General features: G+C 43.0%; 1 protein-coding gene across 6 annotated transcripts in view; it reads right to left on the bottom strand.

Moving 5' to 3' along the window:
* Positions 1-14399, bottom strand: part of ryr2b (ryanodine receptor 2b (cardiac)) — a 112555-nt gene that overhangs the window by 89466 nt on the left and 8690 nt on the right. For 5 of the 6 annotated variants that reach the window (XM_060878933.1, XM_060878927.1, XM_060878929.1 and 2 more), the window contains exons 10-21: positions 14310-14399; positions 11465-11635; positions 10840-10961; positions 10244-10427; positions 9930-10065; positions 9020-9115; positions 8591-8709; positions 8335-8468; positions 6952-7193; positions 4239-4431; positions 3452-3665; positions 3122-3226 (exon numbers count right to left, since the gene is read on the bottom strand). The exon at positions 14310-14399 is cut by the window's right edge and continues 67 nt beyond it. In XM_060878933.1, coding sequence (XP_060734916.1) covers positions 3122-3226; positions 3452-3665; positions 4239-4431; positions 6952-7193; positions 8335-8468; positions 8591-8709; positions 9020-9115; positions 9930-10065; positions 10244-10427; positions 10840-10961; positions 11465-11635; positions 14310-14399 — 1806 coding nt within the window. The remainder of the gene's footprint in view (positions 1-3121; positions 3227-3451; positions 3666-4238; positions 4432-6951; positions 7194-8334; positions 8469-8590; positions 8710-9019; positions 9116-9929; positions 10066-10243; positions 10428-10839; positions 10962-11464; positions 11636-14309) is intronic. The other variant, XM_060878931.1, reaches the window with a different exon arrangement.

Raw genomic sequence — 14399 nt, 5'->3', positions numbered from 1 at the left:
CAAACCGTCCCAGTGCACGCTGAAGGTCCTGATTTGAAGAAGCCAACAGGACAACATCATCTGCAAAAAGCAGAGACGAAATCCCGTGGTCCCCAAACCGGACTCCCTCCGGCCCCTGACTGCGCCTAGAAATCCTGTCCATATAAATAATGAACAGGACCGGTGACAAAGGGCAGCCCTGCCGGAGTCCAACATGCACCGGGAACAAGTCTGACTTACTGCCGGCAATGCGAACCAAACTCCTGCTCCGGTCATATAGGGACCGAACAGCCCTTAGCAAAGGGCCCCGGACCCCATACTCCCAGAGCACCCCCCACAGATCACCACGAGGGACACAGTCGAATGCCTTCTCCAGATCCACAAAGCACATGTGGACTGGTTGGGCAAACTCCCATGAACCCTCCAGCAACCTGGTGAGGGTATAGAGATGGTCCAGTGTTCCACGACCGGGACGAAACCCACATTGTTCCTCCTGAATCCGAGGTTCGACTATCGGCCGAATTCTCCTCTCCAGTACCCTGGCATAGACTTTTCCGGGGAGGCTGAGGAGTGTGATCCCCCTGTAGTTGGAACACACCCTCCGGTCCCCCTTCTTAAACAGAGGGACCACCACCCCAGTCTGCCAGTCCAGAGGCACTGTCCCCAGCCGCCACGCGATGTTGCAGAGGCGTGTCAACCAAGACAGCCCCACAACATCCAGAGACTTGAGGTACTCAGGGCGGATCTCATCCACCCCCGGTGCCTTGCCACTGAGGAGCTTCTCAACCACCTCAGTGACCTCAGCTTGGGGGATCGATGAGTCCTCAACTGAGCCCTCTGCCTCTGCTTCCTCAGTGGAAGACATGTCGGTGGGGTTGAGGAGATCCTCGAAGTACTCCTTCCACCGTCCGAGAATGTCCCCAGTCGAAGTCAGCAGATTCCCACTCTCACTGTAAACAGTGTGAGCAGGGCACTGCTTCCCCTTCCTGAGGCGCCGGACGGTTTGCCAGAATTTCTTCGAGGCCAACCTATAGTCCTTCTCCATGGCCTCACCGAACTCTTCCCAGACCCGAGTTTTTGCCTCTGCAACCACCTGGGCTGAAGCTCGCTTGGCCCTCCGGTACCTATCAGCTGCCTCCGGAGTCCCCCGAGCCAACCAGGCTCGATAGGACTCCTTCTTCAGCTTGACGGCATCCCTTACTTCCGGTGTCCACCACCGGGTTCGGGGATTGCCGCCACGACAGGCACCAGAGACCTTACGGCCACAGCTCCGCGTGGCCGCGTCGACAATGGAGGTGGAGAACATGGTCCACTCAGACTCAACGTCTCCAACCTCCCTCGGGATCTGGTTGAAGCTCTGCCGGAGGTGGGAGTTGAAGATCTCTCTGACCGGAGACTCTGCCAAACGTTCCCAGCGGACCCTCACAGTACGTTTGGGTCTGCCAAGTCTGTCCAACTTCCTCCCCGGCCATCGGATCCAACTCACCACCAGGTGGTGATCAGTTGACAGCTCCGCCCCTCTCTTTACCCGAGTGTCCAAGACATACGGCCGGAGGTCAGATGAAACAACCACAAAGTCGATCATCGACCTCCGACCTAGGGTGTCCTGATGCCATGTGTACTGATGGACACCCTTATGCTTGAACATGGTGTTCATTATGGACAAACTGTGACTAGCACAGAAGTCCAATAACAGAACACCACTCGGGTTCAGGTCGGGGGGGCCGTTCCTCCCAATCACGCCCCTCCAGGTGTCACTGTCGCTGCCCACGTGAGCGTTGAAGTCCCCCAGTAGAATGACGGAGTCCCCGGTCGGAGCACTTTCCAGCACCCCTCCCAGAGACTCCAAGAAGGTCGGGTACTCTACACTGCCATTTGGCCCGTAAGCACAAATAACAGTGAGAGACCTCTCCCCGACCCGAAGGCGTAGGGAAACGACCCTCTCGTTCACCGGGGTGAACTCCAACACATGGCTGCTGAGCTGGGGGGCTATAAGCAAGCCCACACCAGCCCGCCGCCTCTCACCGCGGGCAACTCCAGAGTAGTAGAGAGCCCAGCCTCTCTCAAGGAGTTGGGTTCCAGAGCCCAAGCCGTGCGTGGAGGTGAGCCCAACTATATCTAGTCGGTATCTCTCGACCTCCCACACCAGCTCAGGCTCCTTCCCCCCCAGCGAGGTGACATTCCATGTCCCTAGAGCCAGATTCCGTGTCCGGGGATTGGGTCGCCGAGGCTCCCGCCTTCGACTGCCACCCAATCCACATTGCACCAGCCCCTTACGGTTTCTCCTGCAGGTGGTGGGCCCACAGGAGATCTTTCTTATTTATTATTCTTATTTATTTATTTATTTATTTATTTATTTATTTATTCATTCATTCATTCATTCATTCATTCATTCATTCATTCATTCATTCATTTCTGTCACTATCGTTACCGTGTAGAGAGTCAAGTGATTTCTTTGTGCTCTTTCTTTCTTTTTTTCTGAGCCTGTCCTTCCTTTTGTTCTTTCTTTTGTTCTTCCTTTCTTTCTTTCTTTCTTTTTGAGGCTGTCCTTCCTTCCTTCCTTCCTTCCTTTCTTTCTTTCTTTTTGAGGCTGTCCTTCCTTCCTTCCTTCCTTTCTTCCTTCCTTTCTTTCTTTCTTTCTTTCTTTCTTTCTTTCTTTCTTTCTGAGGCTGTCCTTCCTTTCTTTCTTTCTTTCTTTCTTTCTTTCTTTCTTTCTTTCTTTCTTTCTTTCTTTCTTTTTGAGGCTGTCCTTCCTTCATTCCTTCCTTCTTTCTTTCTTTCTTTCTTTCTTTCTTTCTTTCTTTCTTTCTTTCTTTCTTTTTGAGACTGTCCTTTCTTTCTTTCTTTCTTTCTTTCTTTCTTTCTTTCTTTCTTTCTTTCTTTCTTTCTTTTTGAGACTGTCCTTTCTTTCTTTCTTTCTTTCTTTCTTTCTTTCTTTCTTTCTTTTTGAGACTGTCCTTTCTTTCTTTCTTTCTTTCTTTCTTTCTTTCTTTCTTTCTTTCTTTCTTTCTTTTTGAGACTGTCCTTTCTTTCTTTCTTTCTTTCTTTCTTTCTTTCTTTCTTTCTTTCTTTCTTTTTGAGGCTATCACTATGGTTACCGTGTGAGAGACGGCTGTGATGCTGTACTTATCTACTGACTCACATGTCCGTGTTTCCAGCCGCTCTCAGTTTTCTCCAGCAGCCAGAGCTCATGCAGGTTCTCAGCCAGTGTCTCTCTGATCAACTCGAGCTGAGGAGGCAGCGTTACCTGATTCAACACACACACACACACACACACACACACACATACACACACACACACACACACACACACAGCAGTTAATAACACACTATTACACTCCTGTGTGCAGCTACTGTAAACATATTGTATAGTTCTTTGAGAAGTAGCAGCTGAGCTCCACACCAGAGCTGGAGGATGATGCATGTTGAAATATTATAGGTCAAAGGTGACGTTATCGGTGGTTCATCTCACCTGCTTGGTGTCCACTGGTGTAGGGGTGAAGACCACCGGCTCAGTGAATACAGCCGGGCCTAAAAGTTCCCGCTGGCTGCTTCCCCGTGTGACCTCCTCACACAGCTCCAGCCTGCAGCGCCCCCTGGGGAGTAAAGCCTCAATACACGGCGAGAATCCAGCAGGAGGCAAGAATTTAAACTCCCCGTGCTGAGCTCCTAACAGCACTCGCACCCTGAACCAACAATAAACACTGAATACTAACAATGTGCAGGTCAAAGATTTTATTATAAATTTAAAAATAAAATAAAATCCATATCTGACTGCAGATTTTTGGCAATTTTTTTCAGTTAAATTTAATTCATGATTTTTCTAATTAAAGATGAAATAAAATCCACATCTTTTTTTTAAAAAAAAAAAAGAAAATTGTTTTAATTAAAGATAAAATAAAATCCAATCTTTAATTGTAAGATTATTTTTTTTTAATTAAATAAACATTCATCCAGCACAACGACTTTTTGTATTTTTCTAAAAAATAAAGATTAAATAAAATTCACATCTGGCTTCAGCTGAAAGACATTTTTATTTGTAGATATAAAAGAGAATAAAAATAATAATTTTAAAAAGCTGAAAAAATCCGATTTGTATTTTAAATAAAAAATGTAATATTTATTTCATCTATTAAATGTAAACAAATGATATGAGAAATATAATACAATAAATAAATAAATAAATAAATAAATGATGAACTCCAATGACTCCACCTGAAATAAAATCATTTGTTTAAAGATGAAATTGAAATCCATACCTGACTCCAGCGGAGAAGCTGACCACAGGGAACATGAGTGCGTCGGTGTTGAAGTTCTCCAACATGCCCTGCACTGGCTGCCCGTTGACTCGGAACGAAATACACGGCGCACTGAGGTCCAGGCAGCAGCTGACGACATCATCCTCACTCAGCAGCCTCTGATTGGCCGAGCTGACCCTGCGACCTACGCCACCTGTGTACGGATTAAAGAACTGCCACTAATTCAGGAGGAATTACTGAAAGCTGAAATCACGTCACTAAAATAACCCGTCCACATGATTTAACCAGCCGTCTCACTCAAACTTATTTAATAACACACTTCATACAGAGGTCAGGGGCCTGTTTCAGAAAGAGAGGTATGTTAAACCCGAGAAAGCAGGTTAAGTTAAGCCCATTTCTGAAAGAGAGGTAACTTATACTCAGAGTCAGTTACCATAGTAACTTACTATGTGAACCTAACCTGGTCTGGAGCAGGTTAAGTTACCATAGTAACTTACTATGTGAACCTAACCTGGTCTGGAGCAGGTTAAGTTACCATAGTAACTTACTATGTGAACCTAACCTGGTCGGGAGCAGGTTTTCTTCGGTAAACCCAGAGTTTCTGTCGGTCTCCTCCCCTTTTTTAAAGAGGAAGCGATGTTTAAACACCTCATTCATTGCACTTTTCAGTTACACAGAGAGCAGCAAAGGGAATGAAATGTTCTGTTATGGACGATCCTGTTGATGAAGAAGCTGTATTAATTTGTAGGGAGTTACATTTACTGTACATTGGGAGAGGATTTTGAGGCCCAGAGTGGATGTTTTGTCATATCCCTACGTATTTTTATTTGAGCGGTACCGTTTTTCTTTACAGTCAGTGAGATTCATCCATAATCTCATCCATCCTTCCATCAGAAACATCAGCCATTGCGGCCGTGCGCTTACATCCGAGCAGATGCTTTGCGTTGACTTACGTTTCTTTGCAAATCGTCGCTGTCGGGCGGAAACCTCGTATGTCCAAATTTGGTCAATTTCATATCTTTTCACATATTGATGCTATTGGTCAGTCCCCACGTGGGTCTGTTATTTTTACAAGTTATTAACCAATCTAAAGTCTTGAAAATAGCTTGAGCGCAAATCTCATAACTCCATTGGACACTTCAACTGTCCACCTCTTCCTCACTCCGTGGGAGAGCTTCACGGCATATTTCTCCTCAAGAAGAGTCGCAACGAATCAACACGTCTTCTGAGGTAAATGTCTTCAAAACACTGGGCTCAAAGAAAAAAAAATCTTGACCCCCGCTAGTTCTGGTGCTCGTCTGAGGACAGGAATTTAGCACAAGACAATCCACTGCAACGCGGACTAAACCCTGTGCACTGCAGATAAGGTACGGCGTTTTTTTAATTTCCTGAAAAGTAACGGTTTTGGAGATACAAGGATTCTGCCCGACAGTGACGAAATGGTAGTTTTGTGTATAACATCGGGGATGCAGAACATATTAGTAAGACTACTGTTTGCAGAGCGGTCAGGAAAGTACGCCTCGCTCTTAAGCGCTTTCTGAATAGTTTTGTTGTTTCCTGATAAAATAAAATACTGTTCTTCCGGTTTCACCTCTGATTTTATAACAGTTGGGAATTTACTCTAAAATAGTTCTTAATTACTAACTACAAATTACATCTTCAACCAGTCTAATTAGATTAATGTAATAATTACTATCTCTAGAAAGTATTGGTCTGCTTACTTATTAATTACTTTCTAAATCCAAAATCAACCTCGACCACTTGAACAATAAGGTGAGACAAGAAACTGCACTTCTAATGCTTTCAAATAAACAACATACAATTGCATGAATTATCCTTGAATTGAACAAAGTATGTAACTATGTATATATATATATATATATATATATTTTAAATACACCTTTTAAAATTTGATGTTAAATCCACTATTGTTTTATACAGCAGTGTTGTATTTTTTTTAATACGTGTTAAAATTCTCCATATGCTTGCACAAGCACTTTCAGTTCTGATGGTGAGAAATATGCAGACTTTTCTTTTGTCTGACGCTGTTGCCATGGTGACTCGTTATATCTGCGCTCCATTGATAATGGCTTTTTCTAGTTGCGGTGCACGTGCTTAACTCAGAGTTAGTCAACTTAGAGAAAATAAAACTAACTCTTTTCAGCTGTTCTGTAACCGAAAACTCAGAGTTTCCCATCTCGGGGTTTGTCAACTCAGAGTTCAAGTTTAAACTCACAGTTTGTTGAACCTCCTTTCTGAAACAGGCCCCTGGTGTGAAAGAAAATAATCACAATAAAAAATAAATGAAGTAAAGGAGTAAAAATAAATTGAAAAATATCCAAAAAAAATTTTTTGTTTATATATTATAATCCAAAGTTTATATATTAAAAGTTTGAATATTAAAATTGATTATGAAATTATTTTACATATGATTCAACACTATTATTGATTTTTCCCAATATATATATTTATATATATATATATAAATTAATTATTAATGTTAATGTATATTAATGTATAGGGAAAGATCAATAATAGTGTTGAATCATACGTTAAATAATTTCATAATCTATTTTAATATTCAACTAAATAATTTAAATATTAAAAGGTAAACTTTGCACATCTACTCAGAGATTAATAATAACAACAACAACAACAACAATAATAATAATAATAAGATATTTATATATTTGTATTTTTTTCCTCATCTTACCTGTCCACAGGTGCAGGCCGTCGAACCCGTACGATTGCAGGTTATCTCCAACTCCGTTTGCCCCCCAGCAATGACCTCCTGTCAGAGAGGGGCGGTGACCTGCGCTACAGGCCCAACCCACCCTCAGGTGAGTCGGCTCAGGTGTCACAAAAGGCTCCGCCCTCTCCACCACCACCTCGTAATACCACTTCCTGTACTGGGAGGAATCGTCTCCCATGTAGAGGAAGATGTTTGGACGAACACTGACACAAAACATGTGAGTAAAGTGAAGAAACGTATAAAGGGACAGAGCTATAGTCTGCAAACATGAGAAAGTCATCATAAAAAACTTTTTCAAATAATTCAAAAGCTACATAAAATGTCAATTTACATACAAATACATTACGTTACATACATTGTTTCTGAAAAAAATACAAAATGAAAAAAAGAAATTTGATGAAATAAAGTAAAAATAAAACCACCTTTTTTCAAATCTAAAATAAAATAAATAATCACGTGTAATCGTGTAAAATATAGCATCAGGTTTTTTGTGGATTTGGATTTTAATTATAAAAACAATTTATATTATAATAGTTATAATAATGTATTTATTGAAAAATAACTTGCAAGCATCAATAATGGCAGATCTTTTTTCTTTCTTTTTGTTATTAAACAAAATTGTAATAAAAGGTGTGTGTAGTGTGTGTGTATGTGCAGTATGTGGGTGTATAGTGTGTGTTTGTGTGGTTGTGAGAGTGTGTGTATGTATAGTGTGTGTAGTGTGTGTGTAGTGTGTAATGTTTGTGTGTAGTGTGTGTTTGTGTGGTTGTGAGTGTGTGAGTGTGTGTGTGTGTGTGTGTGTAGTGTGTGTAGTGTGTGTGTGTGTAGTGTGTAATGTTTGTGTGTAGTGTGTAGTTGTGTGGTTGTGAGTGTGTGTGTATGTGTAGTGTGTGTAGTGTGTGTAGTGTGTAATGTTTGTGTGTAGTGTGTGTTTGTGTGGTTGTGAGAGTGTGTGTGTATGTGTAATGTGTGTAGTGTGTGTGTGTAGTGTGTGCGTGTAGTGTGCTTGGTGTGTGTTTTGTGTTTAATATAGTGCAGTGTGTGTGTCTGTGGTTGTAAGTGTGTATAGTGTGTGTGTTTATTATGTATAGTGTGTGTGTGTTTTGTGTGTAATGTGTGCGTTTAGTGTATGTGTAGTGTGCTTGGTGTGAGTGTGTGTTTGTGTGTAGTGTGTGTTTGTGTGGTTGTGAGTGAGAGTGTGCGTAGTGCTTGTGTGTAGTGTAGTGCGGTGTGTGTGTCTGTGGTTGTGAGTGTGTGTGTGTGTGTGTTTGTGTGCGTGTTTATGTGTTATAGTGTGTGTGTGTTTGTGTGCATGTTTGTGTGTGTGTGTGTGTGTGTGTGTACCAGGTGATGTAGTTGACCAGACGGCTCTGCAGCAGTAAATCTCTCTCAGGCAGCAGTGTGTCAGAGATCAGGTGCTGATTAGAGCGCACTGCTGTACCATGACACACACACAGTGAACTCAGGACCTCCAAGATCTACACACACACACACACACACACAATGCAGAAGCCAATTAAGACCTCTCAGTGCATGACTAAACCATGGTAACACACACACACACACACACACACACACACACACACACACACAGTGGTACCTTGTGGTTGCGTCCGTGTTTGTCTAACAGAGTGATGATGGAGCGAATGTGTTCTTTTTTAATAAAATTCAGTGCTTCTGGACTTTCCATTAATACACAGTGCAGAACTTCAAGAATTCCTGAAACACACAGATAACGAATCAGTCACAGGATCAACAAATAAATCTATTACACTGATTACATTTATTACACAGTGGTGTTAATATGAAGCTCATATAAAAATAGACACTCTGGACTTTTAGACTTCGTAGAGCTTCATCACTATGTCTGTTTTTCTCTACAGTACTAGAGATGACAGGTTCAGAGAAAACGTCATAGTAAAATTTGATCCTTGTGTAAATGTATAAAAATGATGATCTGCTCTGTTGGTGTGAAGCTTGGCTCGGTTACCTGTGTGTTAATTATATTTTATATATAATAAAAACACACCACTGGAGACCTCGAGTCTGTCCAGTCTGCTGATCAGCCAGTCCAGAGAGCTGGAGAACTGAGAGCAGTTATACGGATTCCCCCGGATCATCGCCGCTGTGAGGAAAAGCACGTCATTACTGAGATATTAATTCCATTCTGATTAGTTTTATTTATATAGAATTTTTTACTATATAACAACAGACACTGTCTCAAAGCAAGGTTAAAGAAATATAAATGAAAAAAATTCATTTATAAATGAAATGATATTTAATGTTTAAATATAAAAATGCAGAAAAATGACAATGTTTAAATTTCGAATTGAGACGTTTTCTAATCCACACTTTTATACATGTCGAATTACATTTTTAGGCTGTAATGTAAATTAAGCAATTTATTTATTTAAACTAAAAGTCCATAGAAAGAAAATGAAATACCTTAGCAATAAATAAATAAATCAAATATTAAATATTCATTTATTTATTTTATTTATTTATTGGGGTTTTTTTTACTTAACCAAGAAGCTTATAAAAGGAATTTGAAATACCTGAGCAATAAATACATAAATGTATACATGAATAAATAAATAAGTAAGTAAATAAATAAATAAATAAATAAATACACATAGACACTTTAAGGACAATAATTAAAACCATATGCATTTATGTATATTGATGTAAATGTATATACATTATTTTTCCCTTTTATTGTCATATTTTATATAGTTTATACTTTTTTTTATTTATCTACCTCCTTTTGGTTATATTTTTTATCCCAAATTGCATTCCTTATGTTTGAATACCGGACACATTCAAAAAGCATTTTACTGCATGTCGTACTCTGTATGTATGTGTATGTGACTTGACTTGATTTGATTTTGCTTTGACATACATAATTATTATTATTATTGTTTGTTTTGTTTTGTTTTTACCCAGAAGCTCATAGAAGGAGGTTAAAATGTCCTCCCAAGCATCTCCGGCCTCTTTCCCAGCAGCCTTGCCAAAATGTGCTGCACTGTTATACAGGTGCAGATGATCGATGCAGTCTAGAACCAACGTAATTACACCCTGAGAGAGAAAGAGAATTCAGCCACACAGATGTTTGTTACACACACACACACACACACACACACACACACACACACACACACACACACACACACGTGTGTACCCAGTTTGTATATTTCTATATTGTGCATACATAATTCAAGGACCCATAATCCTTTGCAGCAGATGCAGATGTTACCTCTTCCTGGAACATATTCTGTCTGTTCTTCAGCGCTCTGCTGCTGCTCTGTCTGATCTCGTGACTCCAGCGATTGTCAGGCAGCCGGAAATAACCGATCAGGTCACACAAACTCGAACGCAGCGTTTCTATCGGAAGACCCGGGGCTGGAATGTTAGCTCTGTGATCGAGCTCATCTAATCTCCTGGATAAATAAAAACAGAGAATTAACAACATTGTCAGTGAACTCGGTAACATCTAGCTACAAAATCAACACCTGATACGAGACACCGACATGGCGGTTTGAGGGATAAGCTGACTCAGCAATTAGCGATTAGCCGCTACACTGACGGCTCACTCAAAGTGTTGTTTATTTCATCAAATCTATAAACAATTGTGTCTCTGATGTTCTTTTTGTGGATTTTAGACGAAAGAGAATTATTAATATAAATGGTGTCATATGCATTAACACTGACCTCGGTGGCTTTCCATAGTGTTTTTATAGCCATAAAGCACAACTCAGATGATATTTTGCGGTCTTATCAAACTGTCAGCTTAATCCACGCTCGTGTTTACATCAATAGAGAACAGTGAGCTCAGAATCGATCGTTTCTTACCGTTTAAAGAGTGTAAACAGGAGAGTTGAGCTTCGAATGAGACTGGCAGCTTTACACTCTTCCATCTGCGAGCGAGAGAGTGTGAGTCCATCATCCATGTGACCCTCTGAATGGAGGATGGCCTGAAAAAAATATCAGAAAGTTCCCAGTAACATTCATTCACTCACTCATTTTCTACCGCTTATCCGAACTACCTCGGGTCACGGGGAGCCTGTGCCTATCTCAGGCGTCATCGGGCATCAAGGCAGGATACACCCTGAACGGAGTGCCAACCCATCGCAGGGCACACACACACACTCTCATTCACTCACGCAATCACACACTACGGACAATTTTCTAGAGATGCCAATCAACCTACCATGCATGTCTTTGGACCAGGGGAGGAAACCGGAGTACCCGGAGGAAACCCCCGAGGCACGGGGAGAAAATGCAAACTCCACACACAAGGCGGAGGCGGGAATCGAACCCCCAACCCTGGAGGTGTGAGGCGAACGTGCTAACCACTAAGCCACCGTGCCCCCTTCCCAGTAACAATATTTATTAAAAAACAGTATTTTTATTTAGGACGTCTGTGTCACAGAGTGTATGAAGTGTGTATGTCTTTCTTTCTCTTCTTTCTCTTCACCTGTTTACGTGGCTGCGTCTCCTTCGTCCTCTTCGAGTCGCTGGTCCGGTAGGTGAGCCATAAAGCGGAGTCCACATGCTGGACTAAACAGACAGAGTCTCCGTATTTGATCTCCGGCGTTCCCATCCCGTCTTTCTTCCGGACACAAAGTGGGAATTCTTGACCAGAGTCCTAGAGAGACACACGGATGAAAATCATTCTGATACGTCGGCTTTAACGTGAACGTGAAAAAAAACATTATATCACTGCAGTTGAAAAGGAAAAAATAAGCAATCTTTCTTCTTCAGTCAGTAGTTTTTTATCCCTGATTTTTTTTAAGGTGACGGTATAGAGACATGAATATCAATATAACCTTTTAAAGAAAGAAAGAATTGTTATAATTGTTGTATATTGTATATGGGGGAAGTCATGGCCTAATGGTTAGAGAGTTTGACTCCTAACCCTGAGGTTGTGGGTTCGAGTCTCGGGCCGGCAATACCACGACTGAGGTGCCATTGAGCAAGGCACCATGGGCGCCGCAGCATAAATGGCTGCCCACTGATCCGGGTGTGTGTTCACTGCTGTGTGTGTTCACTGCTGTGTGTGTGTTCACTGCTGTGTGTGTGTTCACTGCTGTGTGTGTGCACTGCTGTGTGTGCACTGCTGTGTGTGTGCACTGCTGTGTGTGTGTTCACTGCTGTGTGTGTTCACTGCTGTGTGTGTGTGCACTGCTGTGTGTGTGTGCACTGCTGTGTGTGTTCACTGCTGTGTGTGTTCACTGCTGTGTGTGTGCACTGCTGTGTGTGTGTGCACTGCTGTGTGTGTGCACTGCTGTGTGTGTGTTCACTGCTGTGTGTGTGTTCACTGCTGTGTGTGTGTCCACTGCTGTGTGTGTCCACTGCTGTGTGTGTGTTCACTGCTGTGTGTGTGTCCACTGCTGTGTGTGTGTTCACTGCTGTGTGTGTGTTCACTGCTGTGTGTGTGTTCACTGCTGTGTGTGTGTTCACTGCTGTGTGTGTTCACTGCTGTGTGTGTGCCCTGCTGTGTGTGTTCACTGCTGTGTGTGTGTGCACTGCTGTGTGTGTGTGCACTGCTGTGTGTGCACTGCTGTGTGTGTGTGCACTGCTGTGTGTGTCCACTGCTGTGTGTGTGTCCACTGCTGTGTGTGTGCTCACTGTTGTGTGTGTGTTCACTGCTGTGTGTGTGTGCACTGCTGTGTGTGTGCACTGCTGTGTGTGTGTCCACTGCTGTGTGTGTTCACTGCTGTGTGTGTGCACTGCTGTGTGTGTTCACTGCTGTGTGTGTGTTCACTGCTGTGTGTGTTCACTGCTGTATGTGTGTTCACTGCTGTATGTGTGCACTGCTGTGTGTTTGTTCACTGCTGTGTGTGTGTCCACTGCTGTCTGTGTGTCCACTGCTGTGTGTGTGTTCACTGCTGTGTTTGTGTGCACTGCTGTGTGTGTGTGCACTGCTGTGTGTGCACTGCTGTGTGTGTGTGCACTGCTGTGTGTGTCCACTGCTGTGTGTGTGTCCACTGCTGTGTGTGTGCTCACTGTTGTGTGTGTGTTCACTGCTGTGTGTGTGTGCACTGCTGTGTGTGTGCACTGCTGTGTGTGTGTCCACTGCTGTGTGTGTTCACTGCTGTGTGTGTGCACTGCTGTGTGTGTTCACTGCTGTGTGTGTGTTCACTGCTGTGTGTGTTCACTGCTGTATGTGTGTTCACTGCTGTATGTGTGCACTGCTGTGTGTTTGTTCACTGCTGTGTGTGTGTCCACTGCTGTCTGTGTGTCCACTGCTGTGTGTGTGTTCACTGCTGTGTTTGTGTGCACTGCTGTGTGTGTGTGCACTGCTGTGTGTGTGTGCACTGCTGTGTGTGTGTGTGCGCACTGCTGTGTGTGTGTGCACTGCTGTGTGTGTGTGCACTGCTGTGTGTGTGTTCACTTGTGTGTGTCCACTGCTGTGTGAGTGTGCACTGCTGTGTGTGTTCACTGCTGTGTGTGTGTGTTCACTGCTGTGTGTGTGTTCACTGCTGTGTGTGTGTGTTCACTGCTGTGTGTGTGTTCACTGCTGTGTGTGTGTGTTCACTGCTGTGTGTGTGCACTGCTGTGTGTGTGTTCACTGCTGTGTGTGTTCACTGCTGTGTGTGTGTGCACTGCTGTGTGTGTGTGCACTGCTGTGTGTGTTCACTGCTGTGTGTGTTCACTGCTGTGTGTGTGCACTGCTGTGTGTGTGTTCACTGCTGTGTGTGTGTTCACTGCTGTGTGTGTGTCCACTGCTGTGTGTGTGTCCACTGCTGTGTGTGTGTTCACTGCTGTGTGTGTGTTCATTGCTGTGTGTGTGTTCACTGCTGTGTGTGTGTCCACTGCTGTGTGTGTTCACTGCTGTGTGTGTGTTCACTGCTGTGTGTGTGTTCACTGCTGTGTGTGTGTTCACTGCTGTGTGTGTGTTCACTGCTGTGTGTGTGTTCACTGCTGTGTGTGTGCACTTTAGATGGGTTAAATGCAGAGAATTAATTCTGAGTACGGGTCACTGTACTTAGCCGTATGTCACGTCACTTTCACTTGTTATAATTGTTGCTCAAAGAAGGAGTTCAGAACGTCCTCTAAATGAGTCTCCAGCCTCGTTCTCAGTCTCAGATTATCATCCTGAGACGTCAGTTTTAACATCCAACATGAAAAATGATTCTATGTCACTGAAGCTGAATTCTAGCAAAATAAAAAAACATTTGGGGTCAAATTGAGAACATTTTCTATTTACATTATATTAAAAAGGCATCTGTTCTTCTTCAGTCAGTATTTTCTATCACTGATCATTTTCCACTGATTTCTCAAATTTTAAGCAAAACTCTAGCTAGTTGTCACATGACCTTTGATGGGCGGAGACAGAAGGCGGTGGATATGACATCCGCATGCTCTCTGTCCAGTAGCAGCAGGCCACGGTCCGGGGTCAGGCCCAG

The sequence above is a fragment of the Tachysurus vachellii genome, chromosome 10 (genome assembly GCF_030014155.1).
Source record: "Tachysurus vachellii isolate PV-2020 chromosome 10, HZAU_Pvac_v1, whole genome shotgun sequence".
Lineage (NCBI taxonomy): Eukaryota > Metazoa > Chordata > Actinopteri > Siluriformes > Bagridae > Tachysurus > Tachysurus vachellii.
Note: the sequence above shows the minus strand (reverse complement) of the source record. Positions and strands in the feature narration are given on the sequence as shown.